Source organism: Rhinolophus hipposideros (genome assembly GCF_964194185.1).
Source record: "Rhinolophus hipposideros genome assembly, contig: HAP1_SCAFFOLD_313, whole genome shotgun sequence".
Lineage (NCBI taxonomy): Eukaryota > Metazoa > Chordata > Mammalia > Chiroptera > Rhinolophidae > Rhinolophus > Rhinolophus hipposideros.
The window spans coordinates 22105-41829 of record NW_027669103.1 but is presented as its reverse complement, the minus strand read 5'-3'; the positions used below and the strand labels follow the sequence as shown (position 1 = coordinate 41829).

Genomic DNA, 19725 nt, shown 5'->3' with positions numbered 1-19725 from the left:
CATTTCTTTGTGTCTTCTTCAATTTCTTTCAAAAATATCTTATGGTTTTCAGCATAAAGGTCCTTCACATCTTTAGTTAAGTTTATTCCTAGGTATTTTATTCTTTTTGCGGCAATTGCGAAAGGAATTTTTTTATATAAGTAATTTATTTATTAGTTTCAGGTGTACAAGACAAGGTAATACTTAGACGTTCATCATTTATATCCCTCACACTGTGAACCCCCCTCCCTTCATCCACTATCCCTCCGACCTCACACTGAGCCATCACATAGGAATTGTTTTTTTGTATTTCTTTTTCTGAGATTTCTTTGTTAGTATATAGGAAGGCAATGGACTGTTGTACGTTGATTTTGTAGCCAGCAACTTTACTGTATTCGTTGATTGTTTCTAATAGCTTTTTGGTGGAGTCTTTAGGGTTTTCTATGGATAGCATCATGTTGTCATCTGCAAAGAGTGATAATTAACTTCTTCATTCCCAAATTGGATGCCTTTTGTTTCTTTCTCTTGCCTGATTGCTCTGGCAAGCACTTCCAACACTATGTTGAAAAGCAGAGGTGATAGGGGACAGCCCTGTCGTGTTCCTGAACGTAGAGCAAAGGGCTTCAGTTTTTCACCATTAATGACGAGATTAGCTTGTCATATATGGCCTTTACTATGTTAAGGTATTTTCCTTCTATACCTATTTTATAAAGTGTTTTAATCATAAATGGATGTTGTATCCTGTCAAATGCTTTTTTGCATCAATTGATATAATCATATGATTTTTGTCCTTTATTTTGTTTATGTGATGTATCACATTGATGGATTTGTGGATCGTGAACCATCCTTGTGCCCCTGGGATGAACCCAACTTGGTTGTGGTGAATACTCTTTTTAATGCATTGTTGTATTCGATTTGCTAGAATTTTGTTCAGGATTTTTGCATCTGTATTCATCGGAGATATTGGTCTGTAGTTTTCTTTTTCTGTGTTGTCCCTACCAGGCTTTGGTATCAGGGTAATGTTGGCCTTATAAAATGAGTTAGGGAGTACTGTCTCTTTTTCAATTTTTTGGAAGAGTTTCAGCAGGATTGGTATTAGATCCTCTTTGAAGGTTTGGTAGAATTCACTAGTGAAGCCATCTGGTCCCGGACCTTTACTTTTGGGAAGTTTTTGGATGACTGATTCAATTTCGCTACTGGTGATCTGTCTGCTTAGATTTTCTAATTCTTCTTGGTTCAGCCTTGGAAGGCTATATGTTTCGCAGAACTTGTCCATTTTTTCGAGGTTATTGAATTTGGTGGCATATAGTCCTTCATAGTATTCTTGGATGATCCTTTGTATTTCTGTGGTGTCCGTGATAGCTTCCCCTTTTTCGTTTCTGATTTTGTTAATTAGTGTCTTCTCTCTTCTTATCTTAGTGAGTCTAGCCAAGGGTTTGTCAATTTTGTTAATCTTTTCAAAGAACCAGCTCTTTGTCACATTAAGTTTTTTCTATTGTCTTATTGTTCTCTATTTCATTTAGTACTACTCTGATTTTTGTCATTTCCTTTCTTCTGCTGACCTTGGGTTTCACTTGTTCTTCTTTTTCTAGTTCTTTCAGTTGTAGCGTGAGGTTATTCATTGGGGATTTTTCTTGTTTCTTGAGATAGGCCTGTAATGATATAAATTTCCCTCTTAGAACTGCTTTCGCTGCATCCCAAAAATTTTGGTAGGATTTATTTTCATTGTCATTTGTTTCTATGTATCTTTTGGTCTCGCCTCTAATTTCTCCTTTGACCCAGTCATTCTTTAAAAGCATGTTGTGTAATCTCCATGTATTTGTGTTTTTTCCTGCTTTCTTTCTGCAGTTGATATCCAATTTCAAAGCATTGTGATCAGAGAATATGGTTGGTATGATTTCAATCTTCTTACATTTGCTGAGGCTGATTTTATGTCCCAATATATGGTCTATCCTTGAGAATGTTCCATGTACACTCGAAAAGAATGTGTATTCTGATGTTTTAGGGTGAAGTTCTCTATATATGTCAACTATGTCCATTTCATCAAATGTGTCATTTAGGGTTGCTATTTCGTTATTTATTTTCTGTTTGGATGATCTATCCATAGCTGTCAATGATGTCTTTAAGTCCCCTAGTATAATTGTGTTTTGGTCAATTTCTCCTTGTAGTTCTATTGGTAGTTGCTTGGTATATTTTGGTGCTTCCTGATGGGGGGTATAAATATTGATGACTCCTTTCACATGTAAGAGGTCGGAAGCAAAAGTCGAAGAAATACTTGTTACCAAAAAACGGGTCACTTTAGGCAATGTGGACCCTGCCCCTGTGCCATCGGCCTCATTGTTTGTTTGTGGAACGACAGGAGAGAAACAGCGAGACCCTGTCACTCCTACTTCTCGAAAGTTTCGGAACAAGACTGACAAAGAAGAACCAAAGAGTCAACCAGTGACTTCCCTTGGGAATTCTAAGCAAAGGAAACGTGGGACTTCTTCAAATTCGACGCTGACTTCCAATGTGGAAAACCCAACAGAGGACAAATCTGAACAACCATCAAAGGCCAGTTGCGCTCTTGGATCTCAAAGCAGTGCTCTAGGCTGTAAGTATTAAAGAGTCGAGCCGCATTGTCCCATGACACTCTCAATGCGATGTACTCGCTTTCACTTGTGTCTTTCAATCTGAGGTGTGTCTCGTATACCCAGCACATGTATGGTATTTCTAGAGAGTTTTCATGAAGAGGTAGACAAATTGCCTTACACAAAGTTTGTGGCTGCATATTAATGGAGATACCTGTACCTGTGTGCTATCTGCCACAGAGACTGCCTTGAGAGTCAGTTACTGAAACATCATGATAAAGGCTGACATAGGCCGCGAGAAAATGAGTTAGGTTTGAATTACTCCTGTTTCTCTGTTCAAATTTTAGACTTACTAACGATTTACATCTGGAAATGGTTCTGTGCTGTTCTAGAAATACTGTCGTATAATTATTTGGTACAGACAGATGGTGACATGGATGCTAATGAAACATGACATGATCTTCCGGGGACTTGTGTGTGTAGTTTGGTCTCTACATTGAAAAGCTCTGGAGTTATTAGCCTACACCCCTGTCTAACCGCAAGGGCCGAACTATTTCTAATTCCTGCCGGACATCTCCATGAGAATGAGATTTCTGCATCTTCATTCTGAATTATCTTTCTCTGCCCACCTGACACCCTTCCTCCCGTAGAAAACTAATAATAGAAGGAAGTCCTCATACATGTAGGAAAGTGAAATTAATTCTGAGAAGAAGGGAGAATAAAACGTTTAGTCAGGCACTGGATCGTGAGACACAAGCAAAGGAATCTCATACATGTATTAATGAACTTTGAATTCATCCTGTGAAAGATGAGCCGTCTTTTTAAGTGGAGGACTGATATGCTCATACTTGTATTTTGATAAATCACTTGGTAGCTTTAGGAAGGGTAGATTTGAGGTGACAAAATTCTGAGACCAGTTGACAGTTTAGGAAGTTGTGTGGATAACACAGGCAAAGATGATGGTGATGTGTCCTAAGGAAATCACATCAGGGTGAGGACTTAGAATAAGTTAGAGTGGAAGACATGTTGGTTTCAAGCTGTGAAATCGACTTTCAGATACATGTGAGGCCTTTGGATATACTGATAATGGACTTTTTTGGCTAGATGTATGAACTTGGGAGTTTTATCCAACAGTTTTCTTATATGTCACTGGAATAAAAGTGAAAGAAAGTGAGTGACAGAGTGAAATGAGAAGACAGCTTAAAACTGAGGTCTGCTAACTTCAGGGAGTGGCAGCAATAAAACTTGGGAGCAGTTAATTTTTTAAAAGAAAAACCATGATTCTTTTGGGAAAATCATGGCAGTGGTTGCCTCTGGGAAGGATGGATTTAAGGGACCCAGAGCAGAAGTCTGAATGAGAAGGCTCTTATTCAAGAAATAAGGGCAGTTTGAATTAGAATATCAGCAGATGGCTATTCAGGAAACAGAATGAAGAAGGGTCGAGAAGTATGACAGGGAACTTGAGCCATCTAGACGAGCTCATCAGGTGGATGGTGGACAGACCATGAGGATGAAGCTCAGAGTGTGGATTACAGGTAGAAGTCAGGAACCTATTTTTTTTTTTTTTTTTGGTTTTTTTGGTGCTTAAAACCATCCGAGTGTGTGAGAGCTTGTGAGATGGGTAGTGAACCAAAGATGGAAGCTCAGGGAGCAATTTTATTCGCAGCAAAACGGCTCACTCTGATCACTGGGAGATGCGACATCAGGTGGAAACCATTTAGAGAATTGGGGGTTCCACAATGAAAGGCTCCTCTCCCTTTTTTTTAGTAAAGTTTACTGGGGTGACAACTGTTAGTAAAATCACATAGATTTCAGGGGTAAAATTCTGTAACACATCATCTATATATCACATTGTGTGTTTACTACCCAGAGTCAGTTGTCTTTGCATCACCATATATTTGTCTTCTTTACTCTCATCTACCACCCTGCTCCCAGCTTACCCTCTGGTATTCACTAAACTATTGTCTGTCACTCTGAGTTTCTGTTTCTTCATTTATTTCTCTTGTTCTTCTGTTGTTTTCAGTTTTGTACAGCACATATCAGTGAAATCATACGGTTGCGTACTTTCTCTGTTGACTAGTTTCGCTTAGCATTATTATCTCAGGATCCATCCATGTTGTCACAAATGGTACTATTGCATCGTTTCTTCCGACAGAATGTTATTCCATTGTTTATATACACCACAACTTCTTTATGCATTCATCTATCAAAGACAATTTGGATTTTAAAATATCTTGGCCAATGTACCGAGGAGCACATATGTCTTTATGGAGAAATGTTTTCTGATTCATTTTTTGGTATATGCCCAGGAGAGGGATCGCAGTGTCCACTCTTAACGCTGTAGTTTTGCATACATGTGCTTTGCTGAGCCATCGTTCCTGTACTGCCACCTCTCTGCACATACTTGTTGGTTCTGCCTAAAGATTTAAATCTCACCCTTGTGGATCCTCCTCCTGTCCTTAGTTGTTTCCTTCTTCTTTGTCCTCTTGTTTTACATCATTTATCACATTCCATGTGGGTGATGGTGCCACTGTGCATTTGTTTTACTTTAGAAGTTAAGCGGCACTTTGTTCATCTTTATGTCCCTAAATCCTATTTACATTTTGATGCCTAATAAATGTCGTTTTAATGGCCAGCCTACAACAGAAATGCCACGGAAACTGTAGGTGGTATCAAGTTGAACTGCAAGGTGGACTTTAGAACACTTCGGTGCAATTTTGATCATTTCAAAGACAGAGACCTGTGCTTTGAAATCTTGATTTTAATATGGCCTGTGGCTATGTAGTTTCTGTGTTTGGATACTGCCTACGATTTCTATCTTGCGTTTTTTAATGTTGTACCTTTTGAAGAAATTTAACAAAGTTTTATAGGAAAATTTAGTCTTTTTGGCTCTGATTTGAGAGCGTGATGGTTTTGTGTTATTTTTCTTTTTCCAAATCCGTGGTTTTTATTCTGACTTGGGGTTAAGCGGGTGCCTATCATCAAGCAAGTTGATGTGAGTTGCTCATTAATAAGATTCAAAGAACTCTAGGATGGCTATAGTGTTTTTGACAATGTAATATTTATATTCTGGCAATCGCTTTATCCGAACCAGAATCCTGAATAATAATTGAACATTTACCCTTAGTGGTGTCACTAAGATATTGACATAACGTAAGTAAGAATTGTCCTGTGTTTCCCCCTGTTTTGTAGGCCATGCAACACCTACCTCAAATTCAAGTAGCGGCACTGTCCCTGTGTCTCAAACCTGTGAAAGCTCCAAAGGAGTAAACAACTTCAAGACACCGGAGGAAAGCTGGGACTGTGCTGTGTGCTTAGTGCACAATAAAGCTGATGCCACCCAATGTGCAGTGTGCGATAGTTCAAAGGCCGGCGCGAATTCTGCGCTTAAAGGTAGGAATTGGTAAACAGCCTCTTTGCCATTTTAAAGTGACGTTTGCAAAAAGCTTTAGATTTAAAATTGGAAATTCATGTAAATTGAAAATTCTCTATTGATAATTCATGTAAAATGAGGTAGTGTCTTGGACTTTTAGTTCACATTTACCTCTGAAATGGGGTGAAATTGCATTGTTTGGGTTTCAGCAGTGAGGTATCTTTTCTGTAGCATGGTAGACAACTGTTGTGTTTTGTGTTACGGAGTCTGAGGGAGTCTGAGGTTTTGATTTTAACTGTTAACCATCCTTTTTCATCTAGATGAACTTTCTGGCTTTTATGGGACTGCAATTTAAACCCCTAGAACCTTATTGTAGTAATCTAGTCTTGGGCTTTAATTTCCCAGAGTACGTCCCCGACAAGTAATCCTCTTACTATTTTGTTGTGCTGTACTATCTGGAGGTTAGAAAATTCAAGTCTTTATATTCCTGTATGAATTATTTCATGTTTCATATGAGACACACTCCAGTCCCAAATTTTTTTTTTAATTTATTGGAGTGACATTTGTTAGTAAAATTACATATATTTCAGGTGTAGAATTCTGTATTACATCATCTATAAATCCATTGTGTGTTCACCACCGAGAATCAGTTCTCCTGTTTTTCACCATATATTTGATCCCCCTTACCCTCATCTTCCACCCCCCAATCCTTCCCCCTTACCCTCTGGTAACCACTAAACCATTGTCTGTGTCTATGAGTTTTTGTTTCTCATTTGTTTGTCTCGTTCTTGTTTTGCTTTTGGTTTATATACCACATATCGGTGAAATCATATGGTTCTCTGCTTCTGCTGTCTGACGTATTGCACTGAGCGTTATACTCTCAGGATCCATCCATGCTGTCAGAAATGTTCCTGTATCATCTTTTCTTACCGCTGAATAGTATTTCATTGTGTGTATATACCACAACTTCTTTATCCATTCATCTATCGACGGACATTTTGGTTGTTTCCATGTCTTGGCCACGGTAAACAAAGCTGCAGTGAACATTGGAGCACACGTGTCTTTATGGGTAAATGTTTTCAGATTGTTTGGGTAGATACCCAGGAGAGAGATTGCTGGGTCATATGGTAATTCCATTTGTAATTTTTTGAGGAACCACCACACTGCCTTCCATAACGGCTGCACCAGTCTGCATTCCCTCCAACAGTGTATGAGGGTTCCTTTTTCTCCACAGCCTCTCCAACACTTGTTACTGTGTGTCTTGTTGATGATAGCCATTCTGACTGGGATGAGGTGATACCTCATTTTAGTTTTTATTTGATTAGTGATGTTGAGCATTTTTTCATATGTTTATTTGCCATCTGTATGTCCTCTTGGGAGAAATGTCTCTTCAGGTCCGCTGCCCATTTTTCAATTGGGTTGCTTGTTTTTTTGTTGTTGAGTTTCACGAGTTCTTTGTGTATTTTGGATATTAGCCCCTCATCGGAGGCACCATTTGCAAAAGTCTTCTCCCATTCAGTTGGTTGCCTCTTTATTTTGCCGATGGTTTCTTTTCCTGTGCAGAAGCTTTCAAGTTTTATATAGTCCCTTTTGTTTTTTTTAGCTTTTACTTCCATTGCCTTTGGAGTCAACTTCATAAAATGTTCTTTGAACCCAATGTGCATAAGTTTAATACCTATGTTTTCTTCTATGCAGTTTGTTGTGTCAGGTCTTATGCTTAAGTCTTTGATCCATTTTGAATTAATTTTGGTACATGGTGACAGATAACAGTCCAGTTTCATTCTTTTGCAGGTGGCAATCCAATTCTCCCAGCACCATTTATTGAGGAGGCTGTCTTTCCTCCAGTATATGTTTTTAGGTTCTGTATGAAAAATTATGTATCCATATTTATGTGGTTTAATTTCTGGGTTCTCAATTCCAGTCCATTGGTATGTGTCTGTTTTTCTGCCAATACCATGCTGTTTTGTTTATTGTAGCCCTGTAGTACAACCAAAAGTCAGGGAGTGTGATACCTCCAGTATTGTTCTCTTTTCTTAAGATTACTTTGGCTCTTCGGGGTCTTTTGTGGTTCCAAACAAATCTGATGATTTTTTGTTCTATTTCTTTAAAAAATGCCATTGGGATTTTGATGGGGATTGCATTAAATCTGTATATTGCTTTGGGTAATATGGCCATTTTAACCATGTTGATTCTTTCAATCCATGAGCACGGAATGTCTTTCCATTTCTTTGTGTCTTCTTCAATTTCTTTCAAAAATATCTTATGGTTTTCAGCATAAAGGTCCTTCACATCTTTAGTTAAGTTTATTCCTAGGTATTTTATTCTTTTTGCGGCAATTGCGAAAGGAATTTTTTTATATAAGTAATTTATTTATTAGTTTCAGGTGTACAAGACAAGGTAATACTTAGACGTTCATCATTTATATCCCTCACACTGTGAACCCCCCTCCCTTCATCCACTATCCCTCCGACCTCACACTGAGCCATCACATAGGAATTGTTTTTTTGTATTTCTTTTTCTGAGATTTCTTTGTTAGTATATAGGAAGGCAATGGACTGTTGTACGTTGATTTTGTAGCCAGCAACTTTACTGTATTCGTTGATTGTTTCTAATAGCTTTTTGGTGGAGTCTTTAGGGTTTTCTATGGATAGCATCATGTTGTCATCTGCAAAGAGTGATAATTAACTTCTTCATTCCCAAATTGGATGCCTTTTATTTCTTTCTCTTGCCTGATTGCTCTGGCAAGCACTTCCAACACTATGTTGAAAAGCAGAGGTGATAGGGGACAGCCCTGTCGTGTTCCTGAACGTAGAGCAAAGGGCTTCAGTTTTTCACCATTAATGACGAGATTAGCTTGTCATATATGGCCTTTACTATGTTAAGGTATTTTCCTTCTATACCTATTTTATAAAGTGTTTTAATCATAAATGGATGTTGTATCCTGTCAAATGCTTTTTTGCATCAATTGATATAATCATATGATTTTTGTCCTTTATTTTGTTTATGTGATGTATCACATTGATGGATTTGTGGATCGTGAACCATCCTTGTGCCCCTGGGATGAACCCAACTTGGTTGTGGTGAATACTCTTTTTAATGCATTGTTGTATTCGATTTGCTAGAATTTTGTTCAGGATTTTTGCATCTGTATTCATCGGAGATATTGGTCTGTAGTTTTCTTTTTCTGTGTTGTCCCTACCAGGCTTTGGTATCAGGGTAATGTTGGCCTTATAAAATGAGTTAGGGAGTACTGTCTCTTTTTCAATTTTTTGGAAGAGTTTCAGCAGGATTGGTATTAGATCCTCTTTGAAGGTTTGGTAGAATTCACTAGTGAAGCCATCTGGTCCCGGACCTTTACTTTTGGGAAGTTTTTGGATGACTGATTCAATTTCGCTACTGGTGATCTGTCTGCTTAGATTTTCTAATTCTTCTTGGTTCAGCCTTGGAAGGCTATATGTTTCGCAGAACTTGTCCATTTTTTCGAGGTTATTGAATTTGGTGGCATATAGTCCTTCATAGTATTCTTGGATGATCCTTTGTATTTCTGTGGTGTCCGTGATAGCTTCCCCTTTTTCGTTTCTGATTTTGTTAATTAGTGTCTTCTCTCTTCTTATCTTAGTGAGTCTAGCCAAGGGTTTGTCAATTTTGTTAATCTTTTCAAAGAACCAGCTCTTTGTCACATTAAGTTTTTTCTATTGTCTTATTGTTCTCTATTTCATTTAGTACTACTCTGATTTTTGTCATTTCCTTTCTTCTGCTGACCTTGGGTTTCACTTGTTCTTCTTTTTCTAGTTCTTTCAGTTGTAGCGTGAGGTTATTCATTGGGGATTTTTCTTGTTTCTTGAGATAGGCCTGTAATGATATAAATTTCCCTCTTAGAACTGCTTTCGCTGCATCCCAAAAATTTTGGTAGGATTTATTTTCATTGTCATTTGTTTCTATGTATCTTTTGGTCTCGCCTCTAATTTCTCCTTTGACCCAGTCATTCTTTAAAAGCATGTTGTGTAATCTCCATGTATTTGTGTTTTTTCCTGCTTTCTTTCTGCAGTTGATATCCAATTTCAAAGCATTGTGATCAGAGAATATGGTTGGTATGATTTCAATCTTCTTACATTTGCTGAGGCTGATTTTATGTCCCAATATATGGTCTATCCTTGAGAATGTTCCATGTACACTCGAAAAGAATGTGTATTCTGATGTTTTAGGGTGAAGTTCTCTATATATGTCAACTATGTCCATTTCATCAAATGTGTCATTTAGGGTTGCTATTTCGTTATTTATTTTCTGTTTGGATGATCTATCCATAGCTGTCAATGATGTCTTTAAGTCCCCTAGTATAATTGTGTTTTGGTCAATTTCTCCTTGTAGTTCTATTGGTAGTTGCTTGGTATATTTTGGTGCTTCCTGATGGGGGGTATAAATATTGATGACTCCTTTCACATGTAAGAGGTCGGAAGCAAAAGTCGAAGAAATACTTGTTACCAAAAAACGGGTCACTTTAGGCAATGTGGACCCTGCCCCTGTGCCATCGGCCTCATTGTTTGTTTGTGGAACGACAGGAGAGAAACAGCGAGACCCTGTCACTCCTACTTCTCGAAAGTTTCGGAACAAGACTGACAAAGAAGAACCAAAGAGTCAACCAGTGACTTCCCTTGGGAATTCTAAGCAAAGGAAACGTGGGACTTCTTCAAATTCGACGCTGACTTCCAATGTGGAAAACCCAACAGAGGACAAATCTGAACAACCATCAAAGGCCAGTTGCGCTCTTGGATCTCAAAGCAGTGCTCTAGGCTGTAAGTATTAAAGAGTCGAGCCGCATTGTCCCATGACACTCTCAATGCGATGTACTCGCTTTCACTTGTGTCTTTCAATCTGAGGTGTGTCTCGTATACCCAGCACATGTATGGTATTTCTAGAGAGTTTTCATGAAGAGGTAGACAAATTGCCTTACACAAAGTTTGTGGCTGCATATTAATGGAGATACCTGTACCTGTGTGCTATCTGCCACAGAGACTGCCTTGAGAGTCAGTTACTGAAACATCATGATAAAGGCTGACATAGGCCGCGAGAAAATGAGTTAGGTTTGAATTACTCCTGTTTCTCTGTTCAAATTTTAGACTTACTAACGATTTACATCTGGAAATGGTTCTGTGCTGTTCTAGAAATACTGTCGTATAATTATTTGGTACAGACAGATGGTGACATGGATGCTAATGAAACATGACATGATCTTCCGGGGACTTGTGTGTGTAGTTTGGTCTCTACATTGAAAAGCTCTGGAGTTATTAGCCTACACCCCTGTCTAACCGCAAGGGCCGAACTATTTCTAATTCCTGCCGGACATCTCCATGAGAATGAGATTTCTGCATCTTCATTCTGAATTATCTTTCTCTGCCCACCTGACACCCTTCCTCCCGTAGAAAACTAATAATAGAAGGAAGTCCTCATACATGTAGGAAAGTGAAATTAATTCTGAGAAGAAGGGAGAATAAAACGTTTAGTCAGGCACTGGATCGTGAGACACAAGCAAAGGAATCTCATACATGTATTAATGAACTTTGAATTCATCCTGTGAAAGATGAGCCGTCTTTTTAAGTGGAGGACTGATATGCTCATACTTGTATTTTGATAAATCACTTGGTAGCTTTAGGAAGGGTAGATTTGAGGTGACAAAATTCTGAGACCAGTTGACAGTTTAGGAAGTTGTGTGGATAACACAGGCAAAGATGATGGTGATGTGTCCTAAGGAAATCACATCAGGGTGAGGACTTAGAATAAGTTAGAGTGGAAGACATGTTGGTTTCAAGCTGTGAAATCGACTTTCAGATACATGTGAGGCCTTTGGATATACTGATAATGGACTTTTTTGGCTAGATGTATGAACTTGGGAGTTTTATCCAACAGTTTTCTTATATGTCACTGGAATAAAAGTGAAAGAAAGTGAGTGACAGAGTGAAATGAGAAGACAGCTTAAAACTGAGGTCTGCTAACTTCAGGGAGTGGCAGCAATAAAACTTGGGAGCAGTTAATTTTTTAAAAGAAAAACCATGATTCTTTTGGGAAAATCATGGCAGTGGTTGCCTCTGGGAAGGATGGATTTAAGGGACCCAGAGCAGAAGTCTGAATGAGAAGGCTCTTATTCAAGAAATAAGGGCAGTTTGAATTAGAATATCAGCAGATGGCTATTCAGGAAACAGAATGAAGAAGGGTCGAGAAGTATGACAGGGAACTTGAGCCATCTAGACGAGCTCATCAGGTGGATGGTGGACAGACCATGAGGATGAAGCTCAGAGTGTGGATTACAGGTAGAAGTCAGGAACCTATTTTTTTTTTTTTTTTTGGTTTTTTTGGTGCTTAAAACCATCCGAGTGTGTGAGAGCTTGTGAGATGGGTAGTGAACCAAAGATGGAAGCTCAGGGAGCAATTTTATTCGCAGCAAAACGGCTCACTCTGATCACTGGGAGATGCGACATCAGGTGGAAACCATTTAGAGAATTGGGGGTTCCACAATGAAAGGCTCCTCTCCCTTTTTTTTAGTAAAGTTTACTGGGGTGACAACTGTTAGTAAAATCACATAGATTTCAGGGGTAAAATTCTGTAACACATCATCTATATATCACATTGTGTGTTTACTACCCAGAGTCAGTTGTCTTTGCATCACCATATATTTGTCTTCTTTACTCTCATCTACCACCCTGCTCCCAGCTTACCCTCTGGTATTCACTAAACTATTGTCTGTCACTCTGAGTTTCTGTTTCTTCATTTATTTCTCTTGTTCTTCTGTTGTTTTCAGTTTTGTACAGCACATATCAGTGAAATCATACGGTTGCGTACTTTCTCTGTTGACTAGTTTCGCTTAGCATTATTATCTCAGGATCCATCCATGTTGTCACAAATGGTACTATTGCATCGTTTCTTCCGACAGAATGTTATTCCATTGTTTATATACACCACAACTTCTTTATGCATTCATCTATCAAAGACAATTTGGATTTTAAAATATCTTGGCCAATGTACCGAGGAGCACATATGTCTTTATGGAGAAATGTTTTCTGATTCATTTTTTGGTATATGCCCAGGAGAGGGATCGCAGTGTCCACTCTTAACGCTGTAGTTTTGCATACATGTGCTTTGCTGAGCCATCGTTCCTGTACTGCCACCTCTCTGCACATACTTGTTGGTTCTGCCTAAAGATTTAAATCTCACCCTTGTGGATCCTCCTCCTGTCCTTAGTTGTTTCCTTCTTCTTTGTCCTCTTGTTTTACATCATTTATCACATTCCATGTGGGTGATGGTGCCACTGTGCATTTGTTTTACTTTAGAAGTTAAGCGGCACTTTGTTCATCTTTATGTCCCTAAATCCTATTTACATTTTGATGCCTAATAAATGTCGTTTTAATGGCCAGCCTACAACAGAAATGCCACGGAAACTGTAGGTGGTATCAAGTTGAACTGCAAGGTGGACTTTAGAACACTTCGGTGCAATTTTGATCATTTCAAAGACAGAGACCTGTGCTTTGAAATCTTGATTTTAATATGGCCTGTGGCTATGTAGTTTCTGTGTTTGGATACTGCCTACGATTTCTATCTTGCGTTTTTTAATGTTGTACCTTTTGAAGAAATTTAACAAAGTTTTATAGGAAAATTTAGTCTTTTTGGCTCTGATTTGAGAGCGTGATGGTTTTGTGTTATTTTTCTTTTTCCAAATCCGTGGTTTTTATTCTGACTTGGGGTTAAGCGGGTGCCTATCATCAAGCAAGTTGATGTGAGTTGCTCATTAATAAGATTCAAAGAACTCTAGGATGGCTATAGTGTTTTTGACAATGTAATATTTATATTCTGGCAATCGCTTTATCCGAACCAGAATCCTGAATAATAATTGAACATTTACCCTTAGTGGTGTCACTAAGATATTGACATAACGTAAGTAAGAATTGTCCTGTGTTTCCCCCTGTTTTGTAGGCCATGCAACACCTACCTCAAATTCAAGTAGCGGCACTGTCCCTGTGTCTCAAACCTGTGAAAGCTCCAAAGGAGTAAACAACTTCAAGACACCGGAGGAAAGCTGGGACTGTGCTGTGTGCTTAGTGCACAATAAAGCTGATGCCACCCAATGTGCAGTGTGCGATAGTTCAAAGGCCGGCGCGAATTCTGCGCTTAAAGGTAGGAATTGGTAAACAGCCTCTTTGCCATTTTAAAGTGACGTTTGCAAAAAGCTTTAGATTTAAAATTGGAAATTCATGTAAATTGAAAATTCTCTATTGATAATTCATGTAAAATGAGGTAGTGTCTTGGACTTTTAGTTCACATTTACCTCTGAAATGGGGTGAAATTGCATTGTTTGGGTTTCAGCAGTGAGGTATCTTTTCTGTAGCATGGTAGACAACTGTTGTGTTTTGTGTTACGGAGTCTGAGGGAGTCTGAGGTTTTGATTTTAACTGTTAACCATCCTTTTTCATCTAGATGAACTTTCTGGCTTTTATGGGACTGCAATTTAAACCCCTAGAACCTTATTGTAGTAATCTAGTCTTGGGCTTTAATTTCCCAGAGTACGTCCCCGACAAGTAATCCTCTTACTATTTTGTTGTGCTGTACTATCTGGAGGTTAGAAAATTCAAGTCTTTATATTCCTGTATGAATTATTTCATGTTTCATATGAGACACACTCCAGTCCCAAATTTTTTTTTTAATTTATTGGAGTGACATTTGTTAGTAAAATTACATATATTTCAGGTGTAGAATTCTGTATTACATCATCTATAAATCCATTGTGTGTTCACCACCGAGAATCAGTTCTCCTGTTTTTCACCATATATTTGATCCCCCTTACCCTCATCTTCCACCCCCCAATCCTTCCCCCTTACCCTCTGGTAACCACTAAACCATTGTCTGTGTCTATGAGTTTTTGTTTCTCATTTGTTTGTCTCGTTCTTGTTTTGCTTTTGGTTTATATACCACATATCGGTGAAATCATATGGTTCTCTGCTTCTGCTGTCTGACGTATTGCACTGAGCGTTATACTCTCAGGATCCATCCATGCTGTCAGAAATGTTCCTGTATCATCTTTTCTTACCGCTGAATAGTATTTCATTGTGTGTATATACCACAACTTCTTTATCCATTCATCTATCGACGGACATTTTGGTTGTTTCCATGTCTTGGCCACGGTAAACAAAGCTGCAGTGAACATTGGAGCACACGTGTCTTTATGGGTAAATGTTTTCAGATTGTTTGGGTAGATACCCAGGAGAGAGATTGCTGGGTCATATGGTAATTCCATTTGTAATTTTTTGAGGAACCACCACACTGCCTTCCATAACGGCTGCACCAGTCTGCATTCCCTCCAACAGTGTATGAGGGTTCCTTTTTCTCCACAGCCTCTCCAACACTTGTTACTGTGTGTCTTGTTGATGATAGCCATTCTGACTGGGATGAGGTGATACCTCATTTTAGTTTTTATTTGATTAGTGATGTTGAGCATTTTTTCATATGTTTATTTGCCATCTGTATGTCCTCTTGGGAGAAATGTCTCTTCAGGTCCGCTGCCCATTTTTCAATTGGGTTGCTTGTTTTTTTGTTGTTGAGTTTCACGAGTTCTTTGTGTATTTTGGATATTAGCCCCTCATCGGAGGCACCATTTGCAAAAGTCTTCTCCCATTCAGTTGGTTGCCTCTTTATTTTGCCGATGGTTTCTTTTCCTGTGCAGAAGCTTTCAAGTTTTATATAGTCCCTTTTGTTTTTTTTAGCTTTTACTTCCATTGCCTTTGGAGTCAACTTCATAAAATGTTCTTTGAACCCAATGTGCATAAGTTTAATACCTATGTTTTCTTCTATGCAGTTTGTTGTGTCAGGTCTTATGCTTAAGTCTTTGATCCATTTTGAATTAATTTTGGTACATGGTGACAGATAACAGTCCAGTTTCATTCTTTTGCAGGTGGCAATCCAATTCTCCCAGCACCATTTATTGAGGAGGCTGTCTTTCCTCCAGTATATGTTTTTAGGTTCTGTATGAAAAATTATGTATCCATATTTATGTGGTTTAATTTCTGGGTTCTCAATTCCAGTCCATTGGTATGTGTCTGTTTTTCTGCCAATACCATGCTGTTTTGTTTATTGTAGCCCTGTAGTACAACCAAAAGTCAGGGAGTGTGATACCTCCAGTATTGTTCTCTTTTCTTAAGATTACTTTGGCTCTTCGGGGTCTTTTGTGGTTCCAAACAAATCTGATGATTTTTTGTTCTATTTCTTTAAAAAATGCCATTGGGATTTTGATGGGGATTGCATTAAATCTGTATATTGCTTTGGGTAATATGGCCATTTTAACCATGTTGATTCTTTCAATCCATGAGCACGGAATGTCTTTCCATTTCTTTGTGTCTTCTTCAATTTCTTTCAAAAATATCTTATGGTTTTCAGCATAAAGGTCCTTCACATCTTTAGTTAAGTTTATTCCTAGGTATTTTATTCTTTTTGCGGCAATTGCAAAAGGAATTTTTTTATATAAGTAATTTATTTATTAGTTTCAGGTGTACAAGACAAGGTAATACTTAGACGTTCATCATTTATATCCCTCACACTGTGAACCCCCCTCCCTTCATCCACTATCCCTCCGACCTCACACTGAGCCATCACATAGGAATTGTTTTTTTGTATTTCTTTTTCTGAGATTTCTTTGTTAGTATATAGGAAGGCAATGGACTGTTGTACGTTGATTTTGTAGCCAGCAACTTTACTGTATTCGTTGATTGTTTCTAATAGCTTTTTGGTGGAGTCTTTAGGGTTTTCTATGGATAGCATCATGTTGTCATCTGCAAAGAGTGATAATTAACTTCTTCATTCCCAAATTGGATGCCTTTTATTTCTTTCTCTTGCCTGATTGCTCTGGCAAGCACTTCCAACACTATGTTGAAAAGCAGAGGTGATAGGGGACAGCCCTGTCGTGTTCCTGAACGTAGAGCAAAGGGCTTCAGTTTTTCACCATTAATGACGAGATTAGCTTGTCATATATGGCCTTTACTATGTTAAGGTATTTTCCTTCTATACCTATTTTATAAAGTGTTTTAATCATAAATGGATGTTGTATCCTGTCAAATGCTTTTTTGCATCAATTGATATAATCATATGATTTTTGTCCTTTATTTTGTTTATGTGATGTATCACATTGATGGATTTGTGGATCGTGAACCATCCTTGTGCCCCTGGGATGAACCCAACTTGGTTGTGGTGAATACTCTTTTTAATGCATTGTTGTATTCGATTTGCTAGAATTTTGTTCAGGATTTTTGCATCTGTATTCATCGGAGATATTGGTCTGTAGTTTTCTTTTTCTGTGTTGTCCCTACCAGGCTTTGGTATCAGGGTAATGTTGGCCTTATAAAATGAGTTAGGGAGTACTGTCTCTTTTTCAATTTTTTGGAAGAGTTTCAGCAGGATTGGTATTAGATCCTCTTTGAAGGTTTGGTAGAATTCACTAGTGAAGCCATCTGGTCCCGGACCTTTACTTTTGGGAAGTTTTTGGATGACTGATTCAATTTCGCTACTGGTGATCTGTCTGCTTAGATTTTCTAATTCTTCTTGGTTCAGCCTTGGAAGGCTATATGTTTCGCAGAACTTGTCCATTTTTTCGAGGTTATTGAATTTGGTGGCATATAGTCCTTCATAGTATTCTTGGATGATCCTTTGTATTTCTGTGGTGTCCGTGATAGCTTCCCCTTTTTCGTTTCTGATTTTGTTAATTAGTGTCTTCTCTCTTCTTATCTTAGTGAGTCTAGCCAAGGGTTTGTCAATTTTGTTAATCTTTTCAAAGAACCAGCTCTTTGTCACATTAAGTTTTTTCTATTGTCTTATTGTTCTCTATTTCATTTAGTACTACTCTGATTTTTGTCATTTCCTTTCTTCTGCTGACCTTGGGTTTCACTTGTTCTTCTTTTTCTAGTTCTTTCAGTTGTAGCGTGAGGTTATTCATTGGGGATTTTTCTTGTTTCTTGAGATAGGCCTGTAATGATATAAATTTCCCTCTTAGAACTGCTTTCGCTGCATCCCAAAAATTTTGGTAGGATTTATTTTCATTGTCATTTGTTTCTATGTATCTTTTGGTCTCGCCTCTAATTTCTCCTTTGACCCAGTCATTCTTTAAAAGCATGTTGTGTAATCTCCATGTATTTGTGTTTTTTCCTGCTTTCTTTCTGCAGTTGATATCCAATTTCAAAGCATTGTGATCAGAGAATATGGTTGGTATGATTTCAATCTTCTTACATTTGCTGAGGCTGATTTTATGTCCCAATATATGGTCTATCCTTGAGAATGTTCCATGTACACTCGAAAAGAATGTGTATTCTGATGTTTTAGGGTGAAGTTCTCTATATATGTCAACTATGTCCATTTCATCAAATGTGTCATTTAGGGTTGCTATTTCGTTATTTATTTTCTGTTTGGATGATCTATCCATAGCTGTCAATGATGTCTTTAAGTCCCCTAGTATAATTGTGTTTTGGTCAATTTCTCCTTGTAGTTCTATTGGTAGTTGCTTGGTATATTTTGGTGCTTCCTGATGGGGGGTATAAATATTGATGACTCCTTTCACATGTAAGAGGTCGGAAGCAAAAGTCGAAGAAATACTTGTTACCAAAAAACGGGTCACTTTAGGCAATGTGGACCCTGCCCCTGTGCCATCGGCCTCATTGTTTGTTTGTGGAACGACAGGAGAGAAACAGCGAGACCCTGTCACTCCTACTTCTCGAAAGTTTCGGAACAAGACTGACAAAGAAGAACCAAAGAGTCAACCAGTGACTTCCCTTGGGAATTCTAAGCAAAGGAAACGTGGGACTTCTTCAAATTCGACGCTGACTTCCAATGTGGAAAACCCAACAGAGGACAAATCTGAACAACCATCAAAGGCCAGTTGCGCTCTTGGATCTCAAAGCAGTGCTCTAGGCTGTAAGTATTAAAGAGTCGAGCCGCATTGTCCCATGACACTCTCAATGCGATGTACTCGCTTTCACTTGTGTCTTTCAATCTGAGGTGTGTCTCGTATACCCAGCACATGTATGGTATTTCTAGAGAGTTTTCATGAAGCGGTAGACAAATTGCCTTACACAAAGTTTGTGGCTGCATATTAATGGAGATACCTGTACCTGTGTGCTATCTGCCAGAGAGACTGCCTTGAGAGTCAGTTACTGAAACATCATGATAAAGGCTGACATAGGCCGCGAGAAAATGAGTTAGGTTTGAATTACTCCTGTTTCTCTGTTCAAATTTTAGACTTACTAACGATTTACATCTGGAAATGGTTCTGTGCTGTTCTAGAAATACTGTCTTATAATTATTTGGTACAGACAGATGGTGACATGGATGCTAATGAAACATGACATGATCTTCCGGGGACTTGTGTGTGTAGTTTGGTCTCTACATTGAAAAGCTCTGGAGTTATTAGCCTACACCCCTGTCTAACCGCAAGGGCCGAACTATTTCTAATTCCTGCCGGACATCTCCATGAGAATGAGATTTCTGCATCTTCATTCTGAATTATCTTTCTCTGCCCACCTGACACCCTTCCTCCCGTAGAAAACTAATAATAGAAGGAAGTCCTCATACATGTAGGAAAGTGAAATTAATTCTGAGAAGAAGGGAGAATAAAACGTTTAGTCAGGCACTGGATCGTGAGACACAAGCAAAGGAATCTCATACATGTATTAATGAACTTTGAATTCATCCTGTGAAAGATGAGCCGTCTTTTTAAGTGGAGGACTGATATGCTCATACTTGTATTTTGATAAATCACTTGGTAGCTTTAGGAAGGGTAGA

At 38.4% G+C, this 19725-nt stretch overlaps 1 protein-coding gene across 1 annotated transcript in view; it reads left to right on the top strand.

Moving 5' to 3' along the window:
- The window catches only part of LOC308495691 (uncharacterized protein), a gene marked incomplete at its 5' end in the record, with an annotated part of 59859 nt that overhangs the window by 18708 nt on the left and 21426 nt on the right, over positions 1 to 19725 (top strand). The window contains 5 exons of the mRNA XM_081080671.1: positions 2339 to 2572; positions 5742 to 5942; positions 10482 to 10715; positions 13885 to 14085; positions 18625 to 18858. Coding sequence (XP_080936797.1) covers positions 2339 to 2572; positions 5742 to 5942; positions 10482 to 10715; positions 13885 to 14085; positions 18625 to 18858 — 1104 coding nt within the window. The remainder of the gene's footprint in view (positions 1 to 2338; positions 2573 to 5741; positions 5943 to 10481; positions 10716 to 13884; positions 14086 to 18624; positions 18859 to 19725) is intronic.